The sequence below is a fragment of the Rhinolophus sinicus genome, linkage group LG05 (genome assembly GCF_036562045.2).
Source record: "Rhinolophus sinicus isolate RSC01 linkage group LG05, ASM3656204v1, whole genome shotgun sequence".
Lineage (NCBI taxonomy): Eukaryota > Metazoa > Chordata > Mammalia > Chiroptera > Rhinolophidae > Rhinolophus > Rhinolophus sinicus.
This window is the reverse complement of record NC_133755.1, coordinates 164,978,648-165,004,563: the sequence shown is the minus strand read 5'-3', so window position 1 is coordinate 165,004,563 and position 25,916 is coordinate 164,978,648. Positions and strand designations below refer to the sequence as shown.

The window sequence follows — 25,916 nt, the reverse complement described above, 5'->3', positions numbered from 1 at the left end:
TTAATTTTTTCAAGACCTACTGCTCCACACACACCACAGTGACATTTCCTTCTTCCTTCTCTAAACACTTTAAACACATTAAGCATCTCACATTTTTCTTTAGTCTTCACCTCTTTCGCCTAACTGGGAAGTCAGAAACGCCATTTAGTTTCATGGTAAAGAAACTGGGAAAGGCAAATTACCTAACTGAATTGGAACTTAATCCAAATTGCTTTGGTTTTTCCCCCCATTCTTTTTAGGTACTACAGATGAGAATCTGAATCTCTCAAAAAAACTATGAAACCATGTAGGAAACTATAAAACCAAATTCTTTCATAATGACATTATTATGGATGTATTGATATTTGAGACTTTCGATTCACTAAACACATCAGAAACTGGTAGAATTATGAGGCCCTTTGCATAGTAGCCCAGTGTTGTGGTGGCAAATATCTGACTATATAACGTAACATGCTCAATTACCAGGAATCATTCTTTGAGACTGGCAACTAGCAACAAGTTTTTGTTTCAGTCTAAACAGAAAACACCACCTCTCCTATCTCAACTTTCAACTGGGAATCGAATACCTCCTGTTATACCAGTATCTTAAGTGGAGCAAACACAAACGGAGATATGATTGACACTTGCGTTCTATATTAAAGCCTCCAAAGAAGTAAAACAATGTTTTGTTTTGTTTAATCATTTAGCATATTTGGCACCCTGGTAAAAGTTTGTATGTGCTTTTTAAAAAATAAATAAATAAAATAATTAGTTATTTTAAGTATATACACAGACCTGCGAGTCCTACAGAGGAAAAACACGGGCTTTGGAGCCAGTAAGACTTGAATCTAATAATGTCTTCCTCTCCATCCTAGCTGGTAACCTTGGGCAAGTCACTCAACCTTTCAGAGTCTTTTTCCCTCATCCGTAGAATGGGATAATTTATCACTTGGTTGTTGCTAGGGTTAACAGAAATAATATACGTAAAGGGTCATACTGCCTCAGCAATACTCAAGAAAGGTCAACTCTTTCCACTATTTCTTTTCCTATTCCCAACAGAAGCAAGTGGAAAGGGGGCCGTTAAAAGGTTTTGAGGGAAATAAAGGATAGAAGAGGATTATTTATGGTCTGGAGCAACTGGGGCGATATTTTGCAAATATTTTCCTAGCCTTCTAGAGATTTCCAGGAACCCCCACCCCTCAACAGACTTAGAGCCACCTGGTTCTCCACTGGTCTCAGGACAATTGCTGGGAGCTGCTGAGACCAATTAGCATTGAAGGCAAATCCCCATTATCCTATAGCAGAAATGTCCTGGACTAAGGAAAGGAACATAATCTACAAGAAGAGGAGCCAGTAGCTACAACTGAACTTGGCTCTATTTCCCACCAGCTGGGAAGTTGCACAATTTATTTTTACACTTGCACTTGCAAAAAATAAAAAAGTAAAAATACAAACAAACAACAAAACTATATTATTCAAAAGACTGGTTGCTTACTTGGTTAATACAGTCCTTAGTGGATCATGGTGAAAATCCAGTTATGGAGCTTTGACGTCTAGTTGGGCTATTAACTTGTTGTTACTTTTGGTTTTTTGAAAAGCCTGAACTATGTAAGATGTGTCGCTATAGCTGCCAACAAAGGAAGTTGCATTTACTCCTGTTTCCAAATAGGCCTAATGTCGAAATACAAAAGGTTCCGTTTCATGATTCTGTTAACCTCAGATCCTTTACAGTTCAGGCACCTTTAAATACAACACAAATACCCAAGTCCTGAGGACGCTTGTGTACTGAGAATCGGTATCCACGGGACTGCCTAAGAAATCATTACCAAAGAGCCTCTGTTTATTCAGAACCATTCCTTTTTTTTTTTTTTTTTGGGGGGGGGATCTAACAGGGACCTTGTGCTCTATTTCTTTGCCCCTAGAACTGGAGTACTCAGCAATTAAAAATAAGGATGGACTGATACTGCAAAACGACAAGTAATTAATAATTAAATTTTTATCAGTTATTTCCATTGTATATAGTTCTAATACTTCATTTTTAGGCCTTTGGATATTAAATTTTAAATCTGAAATATCAGGGTCTTGGATCCAAGTGAAGAGTTCTCCCTCGGAACACCACCAACATTCGGTGACTTTTCTCCTTCCTCAGGTTGAGTGTCCAGCACATACTAATCCACAAAATGCCTTCAAAGACTAAACAAAGTGACAGAGTCATCACTCATTGGTGTGGAGGCGTGGCTATGAGTTCCGGCACATCCCTCAACGGCCCACCCATCACAGTTTGGATTTAGATTAGGGCCCAAGGAAACTGAGTTTCTCATACAGCTTTTGGGGAATACATATATGTGTATATATATACATGTATATTTTTTAATCTCAACCATCTCTAGTCTAACTTATTTCTAGGAAACTTCTGGTCCAAAAAAACACCTGAAAAATTAAATAATTTCTGAGGTTACTGGAGAGTTTCAAATCCTTTTAAGAGAGGATCTAGGATTGCTCGTTTCTCATGTACCCAAATCTCATGTGCTTAAATGACTTGAGGGACCTGTTCCATTTAAATTAAGGAATTCTGAACCGAAAGGAGGTGAGTGTGCTTTTGAAACCCCCTTTCTTCATGTGTTGCGACAAGACGCTCAAGTCCACCCAAACCATCCATCCCAGGGAAAATTTCCTGAGAAATTTAACAAGAGCTACAAAGCCATCATCGAAAGATTGTTAGGTGTTTTTGCCATGTGCATGGGGCCTAACACAAATGTGTTTAGTCACACGTGAATCATCTTTGAATTACCAACCTGATTCAATGAGGCTGCTGCATTTTCTGGCAAGAACATTCTTGTTTTGGCTTTACTTTGACAGGTGTTTAAACATTATCTTTCTTTAGCATTCCTATTCATTTTCTTTCTTATTTTAGCAGCTCTTTGTGAAGGGACATGTCACTCTGCTGGATATCAAACACCTCTAAGACAATGAAAGCATACAGAGTAAGAAAACTCAAACACAGAAAGAAAAAATATATATGTAGTGACATCTGGGAACAAGACATTTCTCTAAATAGAGGGCTTCACATTTAGGGACCTCAAAGAAGAGATAAAACCAGTCAGGGAGCACGTAGTTTCTGACCACACTGCAATTAAAATCTTGATAAGCATTTCTGCTTTTGTTTTTCACACTATTACTCAATCAATGTGGTGCTCCAATCACAAGATTATTATTTCAGACACAACTATGGAAGAAATATAATGTTCACATAGACCATTTTCTAATTTTACCCCTACATTCTATGCTTCACTTCCTAAGTGGCGCTGTATAGTGACACTGGTTGATTCTCATTGCTGAAAACTACCTTCAATTCATCCTCTTACTTAAGTCACAACTACTGACTATATAACATTGTTGGATGTGAGCAGGAAAGAGGCCGTAATCTATTTAAGGAGTAGAATTGAAGAAATCAGAAAAAAGGCAATGGATCCCGTGTGCTTCTGAGCCATTGTGAATGGATCTGAGTTTGTTAACTTGTTTTAAGGACACTGTCATAGGCTGAATTGTGTCCCCAAAATTCACACGTTGAAGTCTTTAACCCCCAAGTACTCCAGAATGTGACTGTATTTGGATATAAGACCTTCAAGGAGGCGATTAAGGTAAAATGAGGTCATATGGGTGGCCCCTAATCTAATCTGACTGGTGTCCTCCTAAGAAGACAAAGTCTAGACATAGGCATGTGCACGTACAGAAGAGACCACGTGAGGACGCAGGGAGAAGGCAACTGTCTGCCAGCCAAGGAGGGAGGCCTCAGATGAAACCAAACCTTCATCCCGGACTCCTCAATTCCAAGTCCTAAGTTCTTGGACTCCAAAACTGTGAGAAAATAAATTTCTGTTGTTTAAGCCACCCAGTCTGTGGTCATTTGTTATGGTAGCCCTAGGAAACTAATTACAGACATTTAATGTTGTCTGTAAAGCCATTTATTCATACATTTAAGGTAGAGTGGAAAATGTCACACGGTTTTTAACTTCATCTCTACCACACACCACCTAGCAGAGGGGAAAAGAAAAGTTCTTTAAAGGCTTCTGCTATGATTACTTTATAATGGCTTTATAAATTAAAACACCATCGTTTGAAAAATGAGGTATACATATTCTGACATTCTGTGGTTGGATGACTAAAGGGGATTCAGTTTTTACAGAGTACAGCTCTAGATTCTTTTTCAAAATCTCAAGGTTGATTTTATTCTTTTTGTGTTTTCTTGAAAAAATGAGCAGCCAAGTACTTCCCAAGTGACAGAACACTAGTTATGCACATACGTATACGATTCCGCTTTAGCAGATTTTAAGAAAATGAAATGTTGCTCAGTTAGGCCCACAGAAACATTCAACAGGAGCTTAGTTAACTCATTCTGGCTTCTTCCAAGTTTCCATCCTCAGCCAGCTCCTCCACAGACAGCTTGGCAGGTCAGCACAAGTTAACTTTATAGATATAGAAGAAATTTTGAAAAACACAGAATCTCTTCAAATAGATGAAATCGGCAATAGTAATCCTGAGTCTCCTCTCAGATTGCCTTTCAAATCTACCCAGGTTGTCAGAAACATTCTTATTCTGGAAGAAAGGTCCAAGGCCATGCCCAGCAGTCCCTCCTCAGAACACGGGGAGGCTGAGAAACTCTTCAGAAAAAGATTTTAGGAGACCCCAATTAGGCCTGACTGAAATTTCCTTCACAGGGGGCAATGTGGTACAAATGGGCACAACACTGAAAGGAAAAACCCCTGAAGTACAAACTGGTGAAAATAAAAAGGGCCAACCATTATTCAAAAAGGAACTACCTATGAAAAGAATTTTTAAATAAATGATTACTTCCTTTTGGAGGTTTCAGAATTTGCCGCCCACGTTTCTAAAAGAGAAACAGGGCTTAGCCTCCTTTCTTGAAATGTATTTTACAAAACTCTTTATTGCAGTCCCTGCCGCTTATTATTAAAAACCTGTTTTCATGGAGTGCCCTGTTCTTTGACTTTTGTAATTAGCCTGCAGCTACCTCAGATGAAGTTCACGGGGGTCTTCCTGAAAAGGCAACAAAGTCAAAATTCTAAGTCTTTTCCTTAAACATAATTATCATTCTGCTGATAACCTCTTTCCCTTCAAATATAACTATATTAGGCTCAAATCTGGCTATTGTGGGAAATGAATTATTTTGCAGCTTATATTAACAAAACACATGTAGGAGCAAAAAAATCTCTGGCAATGAGATTTTGCCAAAATTGTACTTGACAATGGGAACACTTGCTTGGGAACAGGACATATTAACGACCAAATTCATCAAGGCAGTAAGTACAGAATATCAGTGTTTTTGAACTGAGCATTTGTTAACTTCTACCTCCAGTCAAGAGAAGATACACATTGTTAATGAACAGAAAATTTCATCTGAAGTCACCTATTAAAAACTGCTTATCTCCAGCAGATGTTTCTCACCTTAAGAATCTTCTGAAATGCTTGTTGAAAACCCAGATTCTGAGACCCCTCTCCAAAAGACTGATTTTGCTAGTCCAGAATACTAGGAGCCCAGAAATGAGTATTTTTACCAAGCACCCTAGGTGATTCTCACAATTGGCAACTCGGTGAAATACCAATCTTCATTTTGTAATATCCTAGGACTCCTTCCAGGCCATAGCCTATAAGGATGGTGGGCCCTTCAAATAAAACATGCAGGAAAGGTACAATTATTCTATACATATCTTCAACGCAAATCTTTTTTAAAAATGTTATCGCATTATGTTTAAATATTCAGCTATAAAACTTGAATTTTCATAAAATGTTTTTTAAAACCATAACAACAAAAGCAGATCAAAGTTGAGTTGTGTGACAATCATCCAAGGAAGTCTTTCAAAGTTTATTAAAAGCTATTTGCTAAAGGGGGGAAAATAGTCTTCTACAGAAAGGGAAAAAGTTAATCATGATTAATTATAAGTGACGGTGGGTGTCTGAACATATTACAGCAATTTTGCTTTGTTACCAGCCAAATTATCAACCAAGTAGGAAGGCAGAATAAAGATATTTTCTAACACAAGGTCTCAAAATACAAAAACAAAACAAAACAAAAAAACCATGCCCCATGAGCTTTTCTCAAGAAGCTACCCGTGTGTCAAAATAAGGAAACAGACATAAAAAATAAGGCAGGAGGAAAGATCTCAGGGCAACAGCTGGGCAGTCGGCTTAGAAGAAATCCAGCCCAAGCTGGAACAGCGCAAAGACTACGGCTAAACTTAAAGACAAACCTGAAAGAATAAAGAAATTGTCCGAACAGATCGAGATCTATGTAACTGGGGAAAGGTTTGGGAATGAGCATCTAGGACTCTTACCAAGCAAACAAAACACGAGTAGGGAAAAGAAAAGCTATGCAGGAAAGAAAGTGTAATCATGGTTTACCCAGGCTTCGTTGCCATTAGCTTTTAGCTACATGGAATACTGATCTAATCAAAGTGCACTGTAAGAATGCTGGGAAGATGAGAGCATGGGAAGATGGGAAATGTGCGATTGGGGCAAAGCAAAGGTCAGAGAACATGTGAAAAAGGAGCTATAGCTTCAATTTCCATACTGTGAGGTCAGTAAGAATGTGTCAAGCTGAACAATCGCTAATTACCAATGTAAGCATGCTAGGGAGAAACTGGAGGTAAATACTAAAGAATCAGTTTAAACAACTCTTACAATTCTTGGACGCCTCCTAACTTCCCACTCAGTTCCTACCGCTTTACTAATATACAACCTGACCAAGTAGGACTATTCATTTATTCAACAAACAGTTTTTGTGGCTGGCATCTATCTAGCAATAAGACACACTGGGGAACAAGACTGCCAAGGTTCAGGTGAAGGGGGACAATGAACAAATAAACATATGGACAAGGTAATCTGAGTGGTAAGTGCAATGAAGGAAGAGAGAACTGTGACTGGGGTGGGGGTGGAGGGGCAGGCTATTCTAAAGGGGCTACTGCTGGAGCTGAAACAAGGAGCCAGCTTCGTAAAGAGGCAGGGGAAGAGTCCCAGATGTCCTGGACAAACAGGGAGCAGCAACTGCCAAGGTCACAGGCAAGAATGAGCCAGGCTTGTCTGATGACTGAAAATGAGAGTGAAGCTGGAGCACAGGTGTGGGGTGGGGTGGGGGGCAAAGTGGTGGGAGATGAAGTTGGAGAGGTGGGTGGGAATCGGGGATCCCAGAGGATCATGTATGGCCTTGAGGGCCACAGTACAAAATCTGGATTTCATTCTAAGTGCAATGTGAAGACACAGGAAGGTTTTGAGTAAGGAAGTGTCATGACTTGGGTTTAAAAAAATTACTTTAGCTGTTGTATGGAAAATGAATTGCGGAAGGTTAAGAACAGAAGCAAGAGACCAGCTCGAGTCCACTGCAGTTGTTCATGCAATGGATGGCCAGGGCTTGGATGGTGGCAGTAGCTACAGAGAGAAGTGAGTAGACATGAGATACATCTAGGAAGAAAAATAGGACATGCTGAAGGATCGGCATGGAAGGGAGAGGGAAAACCTAAGGATGACTCCTAGATTTCTGGCTAGAGTGAGTGCGTGGTTGGAGGTAGCACTTGGTGAAATGTAGGAAGTAAAAGACCACTTTGGAGGGGAAAATCAGCCTTCTGTGTAGACCTTAACCTGTGAGCCGCCCATTAAGGATTCAAGCAGACCTGCCAAGTAGGCAGCTGCATATTTGAACCTGCAGAGCAAGAAGATGGGAGAGTTGCAGATACAAATCTGGGCATCACTCGCCCCAGGTCTCCAGCTACCTCCCATGTCAGGCATTCATTTGCCCTTGTTGAATTGTTGCTGCCTACCTCTTGGTTCTGCCTTCAGAATGCCCCCCGAAATCAATACTGCATGCAGCAGGCAGATTCATCCCCTTGAAGCAAAGCTCTAATCACTTCTCATTTGATAAAAAACTGCCAGTGGTTCCTACTGCCCGTGTCTTACAGTCTTGCTTTCCACCCATTTCCATCTCAGAGCCTGAATTCTTGTCCTTCTTTAATACTTTTCGTCTTCCCTGATTTGTCCCCCCCGTTTTCTAGGGGCCCCTTCCCTTCTACCCTCATTTCTGCAGATCTCCACGTAGTGCGTTTGAGGCTCAGACCCTTGTGGGTAGGGTCTGTGTATGATTTGTCTTTGAACCTTCCCGCATGGCCTGGCACAGTACCTCACACATAATGACTTTACTTTAGGAACCGTTTGTTGGATGAAGGTGCCACTTTCTCCTTCTTAATAGCCCCTCACAAAATGAACGGATTTGAGGGATATACCTGCCAAGCACATACCAGCACAGCTTTCCAGAATATTCTTAAACAAAATACCACTTCAGTCCTTCCTTTGTCAGCCAAAATTTCCTTGGTGTTAAGGGTTGGAATGTTATACTTGCCAGAAGGTTTACATGAATAAAAACATCCACCCTCTTGAAATAAAAATAAATGGAGGGGTAGTTTACAGGTATAAATGATAATAATTAGACCAAACTTTTAAATGTTACATGCCCATGACCTTCTGAGGAACAAGACCTGTTGTTTTTGTTTTTCATCCCCCTGTTTCAAATGGGGGCTGGGGGACAAGGGACCAAGACGTGTTTATTTTCTGAACAGTATTTCAATGCCAATACCACTTTTTATAGAAGTTGAGTCCTCATTAAACATGAATCTTTATTCCCAAGAAGAGAGACTCGCAGTTAGCCTGTTACACTGAAGTACCCTCAAGGCAGGAAAACATGTTGGAACTTTTCCTCTATTCAAATAAAAGAGGCTTAATTAGGGGATCAACAATCTAGGGGTCTTATCTCCTTCCCTACTGCATTAACTAGGTGAAAGGTAAAGCCTGAGTAGTGCATTGGTTGTTACCCTTTCAGACTGCTGAAGATAAAATAAATTTAAGCTAAAACTATTTGGGATATTCCTCATTGACCAGACCTAATGAGCTATGGACCAAAGAGAATTAATTGAAGTTTAAAGTTTTGCTCATTCTCTTTCTTTCAAGCAAGTGACATCTGCATTATGATCAAACAAACTAAGAAGAAAATTAAACTTGTAAAGATGGCTATCCTAGAACCTATAGTTTTGTTTTCATTAATGAATTCACAAGGAAGGAAATAAAACTGGTTGAAAAAACATCCATTGAACGGAAAACTGAGTCCGATTCCATGACAGCTAGAGAAAAGCTAATACAGTTGCACGTCAGCCTAGAGCTTTAATTCCAGTGAAAGTCCAGGTGGACACTGGATGTGGAAGCCCTGGCTTTGGTCAGGTCCAAAGCAGAGGAAAGCCATGACGGCCACCCTACCTCCATGAATGAATTTCCTCTCTCCCCACTTTATGCACATATTTTAAAAATAGAACCATTTACTTTAAACCTGCCATTTCACATTTTATGTTATCTACTGTGAAAATCACTTTTCCAAAAAAAAATTTTTATGTCATTTTTAAATGGCTTATTCTATTACATGACTCTATCTTAATTAATTCAGCAAAAACTCTTGCTGTTTGACTATTAGTCATTTCCAATTTTGGGCTTTGATAAACATTGCTCCAATAAGCAAATAATTATTTCCTTCACAATATGCTTCTAGAAGTGGAACTACTAGGCCTGAGTGTATGCACATTTTAAGGATTTTAATATATATTACCAAGCTGTTCTCCTGATAGGCTCTACCAATTTAAATTACCACAAGACAACCATCTCCTGGGAATCATTCCTTTTAATCTTTGCTAAATTCTTAGGTGATGAATGGCATCCTTTTTTTCCTTGTTTTAATTTAATTTACTCCATTCTCCAATTAGTCACTTATGTTTCTTTTTTGCTTAAGTAATGTGGGCAAGTTACTTAGCTCTTGCACTTCAGTTATTTTCAAGTTACAATACATGAAAAACTCAAAGTCTAGAGCAGAAAGTATAATATGCCTTGCTTATATTTTGATAAAGATACATACATGAATGAAACCTATCTGGAATTAAAAGAAAGAAAGCTGTCCATACTGGGTTGTAATTGGGAAGGGACTGGGGAGCTAGGAGGGAATGAAACTCATTTTTATCCTGAACCATCTTGTAAAGTTTGACTTTTGACCATGTGCATGTTATTTTCATTAAGAAAAATAAACTCTATCCATTTTTGCCTTTATGATCTCTTCTTATACAGGGTTTACAAGGAAATTGTTAAATATCCTGGGCAAGATAAAAATAAGGTCCCAAATAAAAATAAGGAAACCCAGAAACACAGATAGATACAGCTTCTATCATGGCTTAGGTGAGGTCCTGCAGGTTTTATTCACTTGAGTGGCTTTGTCTGTGTTTTCCACTCAAGGCCAGAGGTTAGGCAGCCAAGAGGGGGTCTGTGGCACAGTGGGGGTGGGGTGGAGGTACAGAAGACGGGAAGAAATAGTGACTAGATTCAGACACCACCCTTCAGAAAACAGAGCCGGAGTAACATGCAATTCTGGAAATAAAAAAGAATAAAAATAATACGTATCTTTCATTTATACATTCGTTAGCTTTGGCTTAAAGTAGTCAGGCTTTTTATTGAGAAGATTTGTTGAGTCACTCATATGTTCATATTGTTGTGAAATGTCATTCACTATAAACATTTATTGTGTCCAATCTACTGTGTCCTGTACTTGGCAATGAGAATACTGTAAGTTTCAGCCCTTCCAGGGAAAAAAAATCACCCTATTTGGGAGGATACCTATTCATTTGTGATTAGAAATAATGGATCCAATCCTCAATAACATACGAGCAAACCAATCCAGCAAATAATAAAAAGTATTATATACTATACCCAAGTAGGCTATAACCCAAGGATGTAAGGTCAGTTTAACATCCAAAAATCAATTAATGTAATATGCTATATTAATAAAGAACAAAAACCATTTGATCATCTCAATAGAGGCAAAAAAAAAAAAAAAAAGACTGACAAAATCTAACACTCTTTCATGATAAAGACCCTCACAAACTAGGAATAGAAGGAAACTTTTTGATAAAGGGCATCTACGTAAAACCCATAGCTAATATGACGTTTAATGGTGAAAGACTGCTTTCCCGCTTAGATCAGGAACAAGACAAGAATGTTCACTCTTGTCTCTTCTATTTAACATTAAGTATAATGAGTGAGGGCAATTAGACAAAGAAAAGAAATAAAAGGCATTCAGATCTGGAAGGAAAAAATAAAGTTATCTCTACTTGCACATGACCTTTGTATACAGATCTTGGATATAGTATGATCTTGCACATAGGAATCTGCTGAAAAAAAAACTATTAGAACAAAAAAAATGAGTTCAACAAGGTTGCAGAGTATAACTTCTGTATATTTACACGCTAGCAAGGGACATTCTGAAAATTAAACAAGAATGCAATTTCATCTACGATGCATCAAAAACAATAAAATCCTTAGGGATAAATTTAAAAAAAGGAAGAGCAAGACTTACACATTGAAAACTACATTGTAGAAAGAAATCAAAGAAGATCGAAATAAATGGGAAGACATCCAAACTTATGGATTGAAAGACTTCATATTGTTAAGGTAGCAATATTATTCAAATATATCTACAAGTTCAACACAGTCGCTATCAAAGTCTCAAGCTGGCCTTTTCTTTTCTTTTCTTTTTTTGCAGAAGTTGACAAGCTAATTGTAAAATTCATACAGAAATGTAAGGAGACCAAAATAGCCAAAAGAATCTTGGACAAAAAGAATAGTGTTAGAAGACTTATATTCTTCTGTTTCAAAACTTACTACAAAGTTACAATAATCTAGACAGTGCGGCATATTAATAGACATAGGTGGGATAGAATTGAGAGTTCAGAAAGAAACCCTTACATATATTGTCAATTGATATTTGACAAGGATGCCAACACAATTAAATAAAGAATAGTCTTTTCTGCAAATGCTGTTGGATAACTAGATATTCACACACAAAAGAATGACACTGTAACCCTACATCACACAATACATAAAAATTAACTTAAAATGTATCATAGAGCTAAATGTAAGAACTAAAACTATAAAACTCGGGGGGAAAAATAGCTGTAATTCTTCTTGACTGTAGGTTGGGCAATGGTTTCTTAGATATGACACCAAAAATACAAACAAAAGAAAAAACAGATAAACTCAATCAAAATATTAAAGTTCTGAGTTGCATACCATAGTATCAAGAAAGTGAAAACACAACCCAGAGAATGGGAGAATGTATTTGCAAATCATATATCTGATAAGGGACTTGTATCCAGTATATAAAGAACTCTTATAACTCAATAATAGGAAGGCAATTAGCCAATTAATACTGGGCAAAAGCCATGAATAGACATTTCTCCAAAGAAGATATATAAATGGCCAATAAGTAAATGAAAATATGCTCAATGTCATTAGTAATTAGGGAAATGCAAATCAAAACCACAATGAGATACAACTTCAAACTCGCTAGGACAGCTATAATCAAAAAGATAAGTGTTGGCAAAGATGTGGAGAAACTGGAACCTTCATACACTGCTGAAAGGAATGTAAAATGGTACAGCAGCTTTGGAAAACTGTTTGGCAGTTCCTTAAAACGTAACACAGTTACCATATGGCCCAGCAATCTCATTCCTAGATATCTACCCAAGAGAAATGAAAACATATGTTCACCAAGAACTTGTACATGAAGTTCATAGCAGCACTATTCATAATAGCCCCAAAGTGGAAACAACCCAAATGACCATCAAACTGATGAATGGATAAATAAAATACAGTATATACCTACAATAGAATATTATTTGGCAATAAAAAGAAATGAAGTATTGATACATGTACAACATGAATGCCCCTTGAAAACATCATGGTAAGTGAAAGAAGTCAGACACAAAAGGCCACATGTTTTATGATTCCATTTATATGAAATGTTCAGAGTAAGCAAATGTACCAAGACAGAAAGTATATTAGTGATTAATTAGGGGATGGGGGTTGAGAAGAATGGGAAGAGGGATTGACAGTTACACAACAGCACTGTGAATATACTAAAAAAAAAAAAAAAAAGAATTTTATATATATTTGTTAATTTATTGGGGGGACAATTGTTAGTAAAGTTACATAGATTTTAGGTGTACAATTCTGTATTACATCGTCTATAAATCCCATTGTGTGTTCATCACCCAGAGTCAGTTCTCCTTCCATCACCATATATTTGATCCCCATTACCCTCATCTCCCACCCCCACCCCCCGAAGTTTACACTTTCAATGGATGAATTTTGTAGTATGTTAATTTTATATTAATAAAGCTCTTTTTATAATAGAAATAATAGGTCTAATGGCATGTTTTCAGAAATAATTATTAATGGTCTTCCTAGATCCCAGAGAAAACAGATGTAGCCTTAAGCCGAAAGGTTCAAGAGTCTGAAATCAAGAGAGTGAAAAGCAAGCTAACTTGTAGCCTATGACGATGATTCTTACAAAGCCCAAATTGAGTAAGTATAAACTATTGGACTCTGTTACTGATTCATTAGACACAAACAGATTGTCCCCCATTAAGTATTTAAAATTAGAATCATCTTCACCACTGTAATCCCTGGTAGCTACTCTAGGCTTAAACAATTAGTAGATGACTGAAATCAAAGAGAATAAGAATCTTCACACCATTTGTAAAGCCAGAGTTAAACAGCTAACAAGGAGTGAACAAAATTCTTGGAAGAGTAGAGAGTGTGACATTCTCAGACTCAGAGAAGAACACCAACATGAATAGAAAACTTAGACATGACAACCAAATGTTCTTTTTGTGTTGTTGGTTTTCATTTTCGTTTAAGATCTGATGGCAAAACTTCAGGGAAATGGAGTGATGGTACTAGACTTCAAGAAACTATGTGGATATCATGAGAAAATTACTCCACACTTAAAATACCAAAACTTGAGTCATAACCTCTTTCATCCCTTAACTGACAGAACAAAATGGGAAAACCCTCTACTCACATGTCTACATTGGTCACTTCAACATATACAAACTTTTAAACAACTAAACAGAGGACCTGCAATTTAACACCACTCCATGAGCTATTTCTCTGAAATATCTTTTATGGTCAAGCATAACTTTTTGTCTAAATTACTTTTTGTATAATTAAAATGCACAATCTTTCAACATGATTAGTCATTTTATCAGGAATTATAGCAATCTGGGTTGATTTTTGGTGTACTGGGTAAGAGGCTAAGACGGTCACTTTTTAGGATTCTACTGTGCTTCTTAGTCATCATTTATGGGATATTCCTTGATTTTTTGTAAAGGCAAAATTTACTCTCCTAATCATAACCCCTTAACAATATTTTTTTTTCTGGCAAAAGAACTAAATTTAGGGCAGGACTTTATACCTGACATACTAGAGGACTGATTTAATTCTCTGCTTTGCCAGTGCAGACATTTAAAAATATAACTCTTCCTTAAAATGAAAAGAAGTCACTTTAAATTTTAAAAACAAAGGAAACTAAGCCTATTTGCATAAAATAGTTTTCTAAAATTAAGATCCAAATCGACACCCCTTCCTCCAAATCCCCAGAAAGCTATCAGTATGAAGTGTCTGACGTTCTGGAGGGAGCCCTGTACAACCTTATCATTGACGGTAAGGGAAGGTGCGACCTTTCTTTGGATTCTCATTTCTCTCCTTTGCAGAGGGTTGTTCTCTTGGGGCATTCACATAAGCCCCAGCAAAGCTTATGCTACTTCAGGGAGTGAAGCTCCACAATATAAACAAACCCATGTGGGGAGAGATTGGGATGATAGAACTCTATCTAGTTAGAGACATCCTGGAGCTGATTAAAAATACCTTCATCTGTGCCCTGTCATTTCCTTTCAGCAAGATCCTGTTGATATTTACACAAATGTCTCAAGGAATAACTTGAATTGTCAGTGGAAAAACATCAAAATAATACCTTTTACATTTATTTCATTCTCCAATCACAAGTTACGCCATCAAAAAGTTGTTTATCCCTACACTGCTGGAGAAATGCCAGGCGTACCTTCCTTCCCTTTTTTCTTTTTTTTTTTTTTAAGAAAATGTAAAAAACAAACTTAAAAAGAGGTATTATAACTCAAAAACGTCACACAGGTTTCCACAAAACGAACTGCAGCCTTCCACAGCTGAGTTCATGGGCTATGTTTCCCCCCAAATTTACAGCTTATGCGTCTTACATCAACAAAACAAATATCATTTGAAACAAGCATTTTCTTTTTGTCGTTACTGAGTATTCAGCGTTCTGCCAGGATAAGAGAAAGAAGGCAATCAGCACTTCTACCGCGAAAAACAAACCATAAATCAGTTGAAAAGCTTGAAAGAATTCAGTTCTGGTCTGCTCAGAAGCCAAGCGTAAAGACAGAAAAAACCTGTTGGCACGTTTATCTGACTCTCTAAGTTTCGCGTTCTAAAGACACTGTTAATACGCAAAAGGCGTTTCTGTTCAGTTTCAGGCTCACAAGTTAACTCAGATCAAGACCAAAGAGGGGCATCTCCTACAGAAAATGGAGCCTGTGCCTTTAAAGTAAAATCGGCCGGATCCCAAAAGACATTCCACTTTTCCACGACAAAGAGTTTGGGGGAGCGCTACCTCTCGGGTTTCTCCGAGGGACTTGGCGGGTTCGGGCAGAGCCAGACTAGTCGAGGAGCCCTCGACCGTCCCAGCTGCCCCGGGGAGCCCAGCGCCGGCCCGCGCTGCGGGGGCGCATCGCGTGCGCCCGGGACTCACCGCTGCTGGGCTGCGGGGACAGCGTAGAGACCGAGGTCTGGCCCATGTCTAGGGTCGCAGGGCCAGGTCCAGCGATCACGCGGCTCTTTTGGTCCTTCGATCATGGGTCCGCTCGCAGACAGATTTCCAAGCGTTCATTTCCCGGTCTGTGCGGAGCTCCCCGCCGGGTCCCCTCACCTTCTCCCCTGCGCGGGTCTCCCAGCCCGGCCGGCCGCAGCCGGCGCGGCGGATCCTGCCCAGCGGATGCCTGTCATTCCTCTATGCAGATTAGCTGGGGTCAGGGGTCACGGAGGAGGAGTGAGGGGGAGAGGGCCAGAGGGAGGGTAGGAGGGGGAAGTAGGGGGCGCAGATGTGGGGAGGGGAGAGGCCCGGGCTGGTCCAGCGGCGCCCGCGGGGGCGGTGAGACCGGCACGTTTCCCCCCCACCCCGGTCCCCCAGGGTAGTAGAGAGTTCGGGCGACTCCCTTTTAACTTAAAAGGTTCAATGTCAAATGATCCTTTAGGGCTGGAAGTAAAGGAATTAAAGTACTTAGTCACGGTACTTAATTTAAGAAAATTTGTTTCTTTAAAGGTTAATTCCTTCCTCACGTTCTCTTGCAGTATGGCAGCACTGTTAGATGTCTTTTATGTGTGCATTTCTTCTTGTTTTAAAAATTATCTTCCTTTTAACATATAGAATTGACAAAAACAACATTGGCAGTCTCAGTCAGGTCGGACAATAAATCTGAATGATGAATCTATGTGTGAGATCAATAAAGTGTACACTTTGCTCTCTACTATCTAAAACTCAAAAAAGATGCTTACCTCTCCTATATTATAAAACAATCACTGTGAGGACTATCAGACAGTGGTAAAGTGTTTAAAATATACAAAAGGTGAAAACAACAAAGACAACAGTAATTTATTTTAGAAGTCAACATTCCCCAAAAGTTGAATTAAATTTTATTATAATATCCTATTAAATCTCAGTCTTCTTGAAAATGTGAATGTAAATAAATACTCTTGGTATTTACAATTAATGATTAGACTGATGAGTAATCCAGACCACACACACACACACAAATATGTCATTAGACTGGATGGTGGTTACATAAACGTATTAGCTTTATGAAAACTCATTGAGCTGTATACTATGATTTGTATCCTTTTTTGAATGTATATGTTTTATTAAACAGTAAAAACGTGCAATACATTTAGGTTACTTGCCACAGCTTTCACTTTTTAGACCTTCCTATATGTTCAACTCAAAACTATATAGTGTATATATATGATAAAATAATCTGTTATCTAATGCTTTAAACATGAAAATCATTTTTTCCTAAAGTTTATGTCATTTGCTTTATTTTTAAAAAAGATATTTGTTTGTTTCATCATGGTTAAGTAAGTTGCCCTATTTTTTAACACCCAATAGCCCATCCTCATTGTGGAAAAGATTTTTCCCCCTAGAATAGTGTGATTAATTAATTATCTACTTTGCCAAATTCACTCTTAAGAAACCCTAATTTTTTTAATGAAATTGAGTACCAAGATGTGAGTTCTAACTAGGACACTGAAATTAATCTTAACTAAATTTCCTTAAAAGTGCAAAAATGTTGTGTTTTGGGAACACATTCCAGCTGGAGGGTTCAGCAGTGAAAATAAACAATTATAATGTTTTTTTCCATTTCTTTGATTGAGGTTGCCTTAAAACAACAAAACAACAACAAACGTAGGTTAAGTGTTCTCTCAACCTAAATTGAAAGGAGGGAACTTCTCATTCTTTCTTCTCTTGATAGAGGCTAATTAATAACAGAGTTCACTGAGTAAGGGAAATACATACTAAATTTTGCACATTAAAATATGTAAATTTAATGATTTTTAAGATTGACAAAAGTTAAACTTTGAGGTACAGTATTTTTGCTATTGTTACTTCTTTTTCTTGAGAAACGATAATGTGTCTCTTTTTATTTCTTCTACAAATTCTTATTTCAAACATCAAAGAGGTACTCTATAATTCTAGTCTTTCAGGACTCACTAACTCTATCTATATTTACGTTATTCAAAACCTTTCATGATTTGCTAGTTAATATAATCTTAACCTCATCTGGGATTCTTATAATCCCCTGATCAGGTTACCTGCTTTTCTCTGAAACTTTTCCAGTTCCATTACATTATCCATGAAGCATGTCAACCAAAGTTGCAGGAAGTGTACACTAAGGTTTCTTTATAAGGGTGGGACAGTTATTCTATTCAATTTGCAGAGCTTCTGATGGGACTTGGCATTTATGTAGCCTTTTTATCACAGCTAACAAATTATACTAATGAGCATAGAAAAAAGTCTATAGAAATCCCTAAATTTCATTTCTAGGTCATAACATAAAGGTTAGAATTTAGCATTTAACAAGGGTATTTTAAGATAATTCCCCCTCCTCCCAAATTGCCTTATTCTTGCTTTATTAGAGCTCATCTGCTATTATTCAGCCAACTCACAGTTTTCTAAGCATTCTGGGTGTTAATCCTATGGGTCGATAGTTTAAGCTGTGGGAATGTTTAATGTCATCTGAAAAATATGGATATTTCTCTATTACCTCTTTCCAGGGAATTTATAAAAATGCTAAACAAGATCAGTGCCAACAGCTATCTATAATTCTTCAGCATTTGTCGCACTGGTCCTGTTCTTTGATCTATATTTCTAAACCAATCTCTTATTTGGTGATATCCTAATAAATATTTAACCACTTTTGTCTGGGGGTAGGTGACAGCACTGAGTTGTGATTTTTTATTGTTTGCCGGTTTCCATGATGTAAATACTCCTACAATGGCCAATTTGACAAGCAGTCAACTGGCTTGCAAAATTTATGTCAACTGGTTTGCAAAATTACTGGACATTTGACAACTAGCCTATATGAGTTGACTTCGGCATATCACTACTTTCATCTTTTATAATACACTGCCACCAAATCATACCATGACTGCATTTCAGGAACCATTTATGTTAAACCTTCTTAAAAATACAGAATGATGGCATCTACTGATTTTTCAACTATTCAGTCTAAATATTTTTCGATCCCTGACAGAACTTCTGTGAATTAGTCATTTAATTCTGAAAAGAAATTAAATTGAGTGGATTAGTCACCTAGAATTTTCCCTTCCGGAAGCTGGTTTGTCTTTTGACAAAGAGGTTGTGCTTACTGAGATTTTCAAGCATTTCACCCTATAACACAAATTTCACTGGTTAGTCTGATTGCAGGAGTTATTGAGCTCACCCATCTGGAGTACCCAAAGTTACACTTGCACTCCTAATGAATGGAAAACACTATGTTTACTCTATCTAAAAGTAGACATAAACCTAAATTTTGGCATCTATCGGTGGAAAACTCCTTCCCTACTAGGTCAAAGTCCAAATTGCAGACATAATTTGGTGGCTAGAGAAATGGTTTACAATCACGACAGTCACCACTACTAAGTCCTGTAACTTAGTTCACAGCCAGCCTTTTCTACGTGGCCAAATCTAACCTTGGAGTGGGAGAGAGTGAGGTCTTCCTCCCTGAGAGCACAAATGCTGTGAATAGCTTCCTGGGTGTTTGCTTTGCCCAGATGATGGGTCACAGCAGGGGTGGCCCAGGAAACAACAGGGGGTGGAGGCCACTTGCGAGTAGATGAAGGTCCTCTTACTCAGCACCCTTATTCCTGAACTTAGCCATGAAGGTCCCTCGAGTTACTGATATATTTCCCTGAGTAAAGGAATAGGAGTCATGGAAAACCCTTTCCTAGTGGGAAGGAAATGAAACCAAGTGATTAAAATTAGTAGTTTATCAAATAGGATTTTTAAAAAATGTATGTTTGTTTTCCAGATACAATGGTTAGAAGAAACAACAGACATTCACAGATCATCTGAAGTATTATTTTAGCCAATCATTTTCTTTCTACCTACCATTATCAGATTTATTAAAAGGCAGAACGTTATCTTTTCTCCCTTCCTCTGATGGAGGTGCTAGAGGGCAATTTTTATACTTACGAGGCTATTTTAACACAAGCGGTTCTAATAATCACAGAAAAGAATATATAACTCAAAAACTAAAAACTGATGTGCAAAACTTCTAAGTGTTGAGATAGTTTTCTTTGTTTTTGTTTTTGTTTTTACTAGAATATCTGCTGGTTTTTAAAAACTTTGTATTATCTTAAAACTTGGCTGCATTTTGTGAGAGGCAGTTTACTTAGGAAAATATAACTATTAAAAACCAAATAGAAGTTTAACTATTTCTTATAATTTCAGTTGAAATTCTGTATATGTAACTAGTGTTTACTTTAAAAATATTACTCATTAGCAATTGCAACCAAATATTTCCTATGGCTTTTATTTTGACAGTTCTGAGAGATTTGAGTTTTAACACAATAATATAAACACACAAAGGAGAACTTTGGTTAAGAAAAAAAATACAACTTTGGACATTCTAGTTATATTAAGCATCAGTAGGAGAGTAAAACCACATTCCACAAGTGTTAGAACAGGAAGTAAACCTGTAAGACAGGCTTTCCTTTCCTATTGTTCTCATATTTTTATATGATTTATTTCCTGAGTTTTCCTTCTACTGCTTGCTCAAACTGAAGAGATTAACAAAATACCTTGCCCTCTGCCTTTGTGCAGAGGGTGTGGTGTGTCTCACGTGTGCTTACTTAGTGACTGGGCTGGAAGTTGGAAGATTTACTCTGGAAAATAAAGACCTTGAGGGGTGGTGCTAAATTTCCTTTTCCAAAAACTTTCTCTCACCCCAGGTGAAAAAGTGTGTAATTTACTGCATTTCATTTCATAAGAAAAACAAATACTCATCTACTGCATATAAAGCTCTGAAAACTGTTATAAAATTAATAATCTTTAATTTACTGACCAAAAATCCATATAGAATAGTGCTTAAAGACATCTTTAATAATTACTGCCCAATTTACAGAAAATAATTGCTTCGAGTAAGGTCCAAATCACTGTTTTATTAACTATCACATCCATCCCTAGACTATAACAAAATATTGGGCACATAGAGGGCACTTAATACACATGTGGTAAATAAAAGAATAAACATTGATACTATCTCCTTAATTATAGCAACTTGAAGTATGGATGAGAAAAAAACGTACATCTAGGAAAATGTGTATGATTTTGGTAATAGTATTAATAGTATATAAACTCCATAGTAAGACAATATCAAGTCTGGCAATGACTGTAAGTTTCCTTTTCTACATATAAGGTTCTGTACTACCTGTGGTTTCAGGCATCCACTGGGTCTTGGAATGCATCCCCCGTGAATAATGCAGAACTACTGGATATACTCATATTTACTGTTTTTTCCCCCTGTATATACCTACCTGTGATAAATATGATTTCTAAATTTGGCATAATAAGAGAGTGACACCAATAACTAATAATGAAATAGAACAATTAAAACAATACACTGTAATGAAAGTTCTGTGAATGGCTTTGGGGCCATTGTTAAGTAAAATAAAGGCTACTTGAACACAAACACTGTCCACCACAGTCAATCTGATAATCAAAAGGGCTACTAAGTGATTTACAGGCAGGGAGCACTTACAGCCTGGATACGCTGGACAAAGTGGTGATTTGTGTCCTGGGCAAGACGGAGTGGGACAACGCAAGATTTCATCACGCTACTCAGAATGGCAGCAATGTAAAACGTATGACTTGTTTATTTCTGGAATTTTCCATTTAATATTTTCAGACGACAGTGGAGTGTGGGTAACTGAAACTGCGGAAAGAGAAACCATGAACACGGGGGGAACTACTGTACATGGTGGAGGGTGGGTGTTGTAGCTTACAAGTAAATGATTATAACAATTATGGAGGGCTGTCCCACCAACAGGTAAGGATGAATGATGATGGGCTGCTAGAGGGAATGTTATTAATTGCTAAATCCACATCTCTCCCATACAGTCAGCAATTCTTTCTGACGATGCCTCAAGAACATGAAGCACTTCCTAAATAAAAGAAAGATCAAATTCTGATTGCAAGCGGTTAGTAGTCACTGTATTTGTTCCTTTATTGCTTACAACTTGTTGAGGAATGATTCTAAAACTCTAGAAGCTCCCGTTTTAAAGTAAACAGTTAAATGAATTTTGGTGAATATGTACAACCACCACCACAATCAAGTTTTAGAAAACTTTGAGAACCCTAAAGAGCTCCATCGTGCTCCTCCGTGGCTATCCCTATCTCACCTCTTAGCATCAGGCAGCTGCCGGCCTGCTTTTCTTCCCTAAAGTTTTGACTTTTCTAAAATTTCATATAAATGGAATAATACTGTATGCAGTTTTTTATAGGTATTTGGTGTATTTCACTTAATGCTTTTGATATTCATTCATGTTGTTGTATGTATTAGTATTTTTTTCTCTTGTTCTGAGTAGTGTTCCATTGTGCAGCTATCCCAAAGTTTGCTTATCCATTTACCAATTACTGGGCATTTGGGTTGTAACTGTATTTCATTGTATTTCTATTCTATGAAAATACATAGGATCTACATTATAGCATATGTATGCTAGTTCTGTATAAATAAGAATTCATTTATTGGTTCATCATTCGTTTATTGATGCATCATGTATTATGCATCTCCTTTGTTCTAGTACTTGAGATATAGAATTAAACAAGTAAAAATACTACACTCATAGAACTTATATTTTAATGAAAAAAAACAGAAAATAAGCAATGAACATAATAAATCAGTAAATTTTATAGCAATTTAGAAGATGAAAAGTTCTTTAAAATCAATAGAGACGGGTAAGAGAGACTGGATTGGTGTGTGATGGTCAAAGTAGTCCTCACTGAAAAGGTGATATTTGAGCATAGACTCGAAGGCGGTGATAACGTTAGCTATGTGGGTATCTGGGGGAAGAGTGGTCCAAGCAGAAGGACCAGTAACATAAGACAGGAGCATGCCGTAGGCCTGTTTGAGGAACTGTAAGAGGCCAGTGTGGTTGGAGTTAAGTATGGGAGGGGGAGTTGAGGAGGGGATTATAAGCCATGTAGGGCTTTGTAGTTGACCAGAAAGACTTTGGCTTTTACTGCAAGTGAAATGGGGAAACAATGACAATTTTAAACAAAGGAATGACACGATATGACCTATATTTTAAGATCACTACGACTTCTGAATAGAGGATAGAGAAAAAGTTGAAAGCAGAGAGACCAGGAGAGCCAACAGGAACAATCCAAGCTAGAAATGACAGTGACTGAGATCAAGTTGGCAGCAGTGGGACAGGTAAACATGTACCTGGATTCTGGATATATTTTAAAACTAGAGCCAAATTTCTTCATGGGTTGAATCTGGGGAGTGGGAGAAAAAGGATGAAGCAAGGATGACTTCAAAATTTTATTGGAGCAATTAGAAGGACAGAGTTGCCATGAATTAAAACCAGGACAACAGTGAGTGGAATGGGTTTGGAGTAGAACATTAGAAGTTCAATTTTGAGTAGTTTGGTAAACATTCAAGTGGAGAATGAAAACAATCTTAGGTGTCATGAAGGAAAAAAATCAGTCTATACCTAGGCACATCCTAGTGAAATCGAATATCAAGAATATAGAGAAAATTTAAAAAGCAGATAGAAAGGACAGATGCTACTTGAACAAATCACACAAAAAATCCCAGAAGACAATAGAATGGTATTTTCTTGGTGGTATGGAAAAACAACTGTCAACTTACAATTCCATACCCAGATAAACAATCATTCACTAAATCAATCACTCATTAAAAGTGAATAATCACTAAAGGAAATTCTACACAATATTCCTCAGTAAGAAAGAAAATGAGACCAGATTGGGGGACTGGGGGAGGAAGGGTGATGCAAGAAACAACAGTAAGCACAGAAATGGATAAAATGATAGTGAATTTAATAACTACTGGCTGTATAAAATGGAGAAATAGTGAATTTTTAACATGTAAAGGTCTTAATGTTGACCAGAATAGACAAACTGGAATTTTTTTTACTTTGTTAGAAAATGTATTGTTTCAAATAATAAGAAAAACACAATAATAAGCTTCCAAATCCATAATTAAAAGTAAGGGGTATAAAAAAAAGTTTTACTAATTCAAATAATGAAGAAATAAAATGGGTGCAAAAAGAGAAAAAGAGCAGGCTAAAAAAGACACAAATGAAAATGGTATATGTAAGTCCACATCAGTAATTGCAATAAATATGTAAGGAATATTCTTATCTAATGAAAGAGACTAAAAGATTGGAGGGAGCAGGGAGCAGAAATACAATACATCTCTCTATCAGGTAATTTTAGGAGATACAACTAAAATAGCAAAAGCTGAACATAAAAGTATGAAAAATATGTACCAAGAAAATACTTACCAAAGGAAAATTGGTATATCAATATCAATAACAGATTAATTAAAATCAAAATAATAAATAGCATAAAGGGACCTAATATTTAATGGTAAAAAGAATAACAAGAAGGTAGATGTACAAATTATCAACTAGTATGCCCCGACCATCACAACCTTGAAATACAAAAGGCAAAAACATAGTATTACAAGGGCAATTTAACAAATGTACAATAATACGGAGATTTTAACATGCCAGAAGATCAATCAGACAAAATGTTTTTAAGTTTATAGATTTGAACAATCCAATTGAAAAGCTTGATGTAATAGATATATGTAGAGACCTGTACTCAAGAAATAGCAACTATATATTGAATAAATACTGGGTCATAAGAGAAATCTCAATATATTTTAAAGAATTCACTATACAAACCACAGCCTCTGACCGTAAAGTAATCAAATGTATTGGCTTTTCAGAAATCAGTAAGAAAAACAGTTAAAAATAGAAACAAAAACCCCTCTCACAAATTTTTGGAAACTAAAAAAAAAAAAAAAAAAAAAATGCACTCCTAAGTGATACAAGGAAATCAGACTGTAACTTAGCAAATGTTTAAAACTAAACAGCAATGTACTACATTGTTGACTTTGTTAGAAAGTACTAGGGAGCATTTGGAATTGTGCTAATGTGGTAATTAGAGATATTTAAAGCCTTAATTGCATTTATTTAAAAAATAAGAAAGATTTATTTGGGGAAAAATAATATACTAACAAATAAATTAGGTAAGTATTAAACTATTAAACTGCTGAAGCTAAAACAGAAAAGAAAAAAGAAAAATAGCAAAGTAAGGAAATAATACAAATAAAGGCATAAATGAAATAAGAACTAAAAATCAAGAGAGGTGATTCACTGCTTTGGTATATTGAGTACCTTCATTCATCCATGTGAAAAGCAAGGGTTGACTCAATGAATTAAGAGAACGCTCTGCATTTTTGAATGGAACGAGTAATTGGAATATAGGTGAAGACAACTCAAGATGAAGAAAGGAACTACCAGGTAGTTGTAAGAACTGAAACATCACTAGTAGGAAGGTGACTTTATAACTTATTTTGCATTCAGGGAAAAATACAGATGCATTTTTAGTGTTATTTAAACCACTTCCATCATTAAATAGCTCAGCATTCTATAACTAAAAACAGATGAAGAACTCGCATCCACTGCTTAGCTTTGTTTCCTTTAGAGTAAATATCTCCCTGTAATAATTTTTATTTGTAGTACAATGGTATCTTTAAAGCTTTAAATGACATCTTAAGGGAGTCACAAATAAAACCAGTAGTTTCTCATATTTAACAGGCTTACCTTCAACTGTTCCTTACTTTTGTGCTTCTGGTATTTTAAAACAGGGGGGGGAAGCCATAAGTTTGTTCCTAAAAACGTATTTAGTTTTATTAGAACTTAAATCTGAATCTAAGACATGCCAATAAGTACAACAACCCTCTAGAGAAAGTTCTACCGTGTTTCCCGAAAATAAGACTTAGCCAGACAATCAGCTCTCATGCATCTTTTGAAGCAAAAATTAACACAACATCCAGTCTTATTTTACTATAATATAAGACTGGGTCTTATCTAACATAATATAAAATAAGACCAGGTCTTATATTAATTTTTGCTCCAAAAGACACATTAGAGCTGATTGTCTGGCTGGGTCTTATTTTCGGGGAAACATGGTACATATTGAAGAGGCTTTATCATATAAAATAGATTTCAAAAACTGCCAGTTACTTCTCAATTAAGGAAAGTTGATACATTCTCCAAATAGCTGATAAAGATGGGAGCCAAGAAGCAGGGTGAGGCAACTTGCAAGTGTTCAGATTTAATCTTTCATCAAAACAAGATTTATTCAGGAGAAAACATATAAC

The 25,916-nt window shown here is 36.9% G+C and overlaps 1 protein-coding gene across 10 annotated transcripts in view; it reads right to left on the bottom strand.

Moving 5' to 3' along the window:
• PHACTR2 (phosphatase and actin regulator 2) overlaps nucleotides 1–25,916 on the bottom strand; it is a 232,808-nt gene that overhangs the window by 99,846 nt on the left and 107,046 nt on the right. Inside the window, exon 1 of one of the 10 annotated variants that reach the window (XM_019744465.2) lies at nucleotides 15,695–15,959. The exons of 8 other annotated variants lie outside the window; for them this stretch is intronic. In XM_019744465.2, the coding sequence (XP_019600024.2) occupies nucleotides 15,695–15,740 (46 nt within the window). In that variant the 5' untranslated portion in view covers nucleotides 15,741–15,959. Of the gene's footprint in view, nucleotides 1–15,694; nucleotides 15,960–25,916 lie in introns of those variants that run through there. One more of the 10 variants, XM_074333670.1, reaches the window with a different exon arrangement.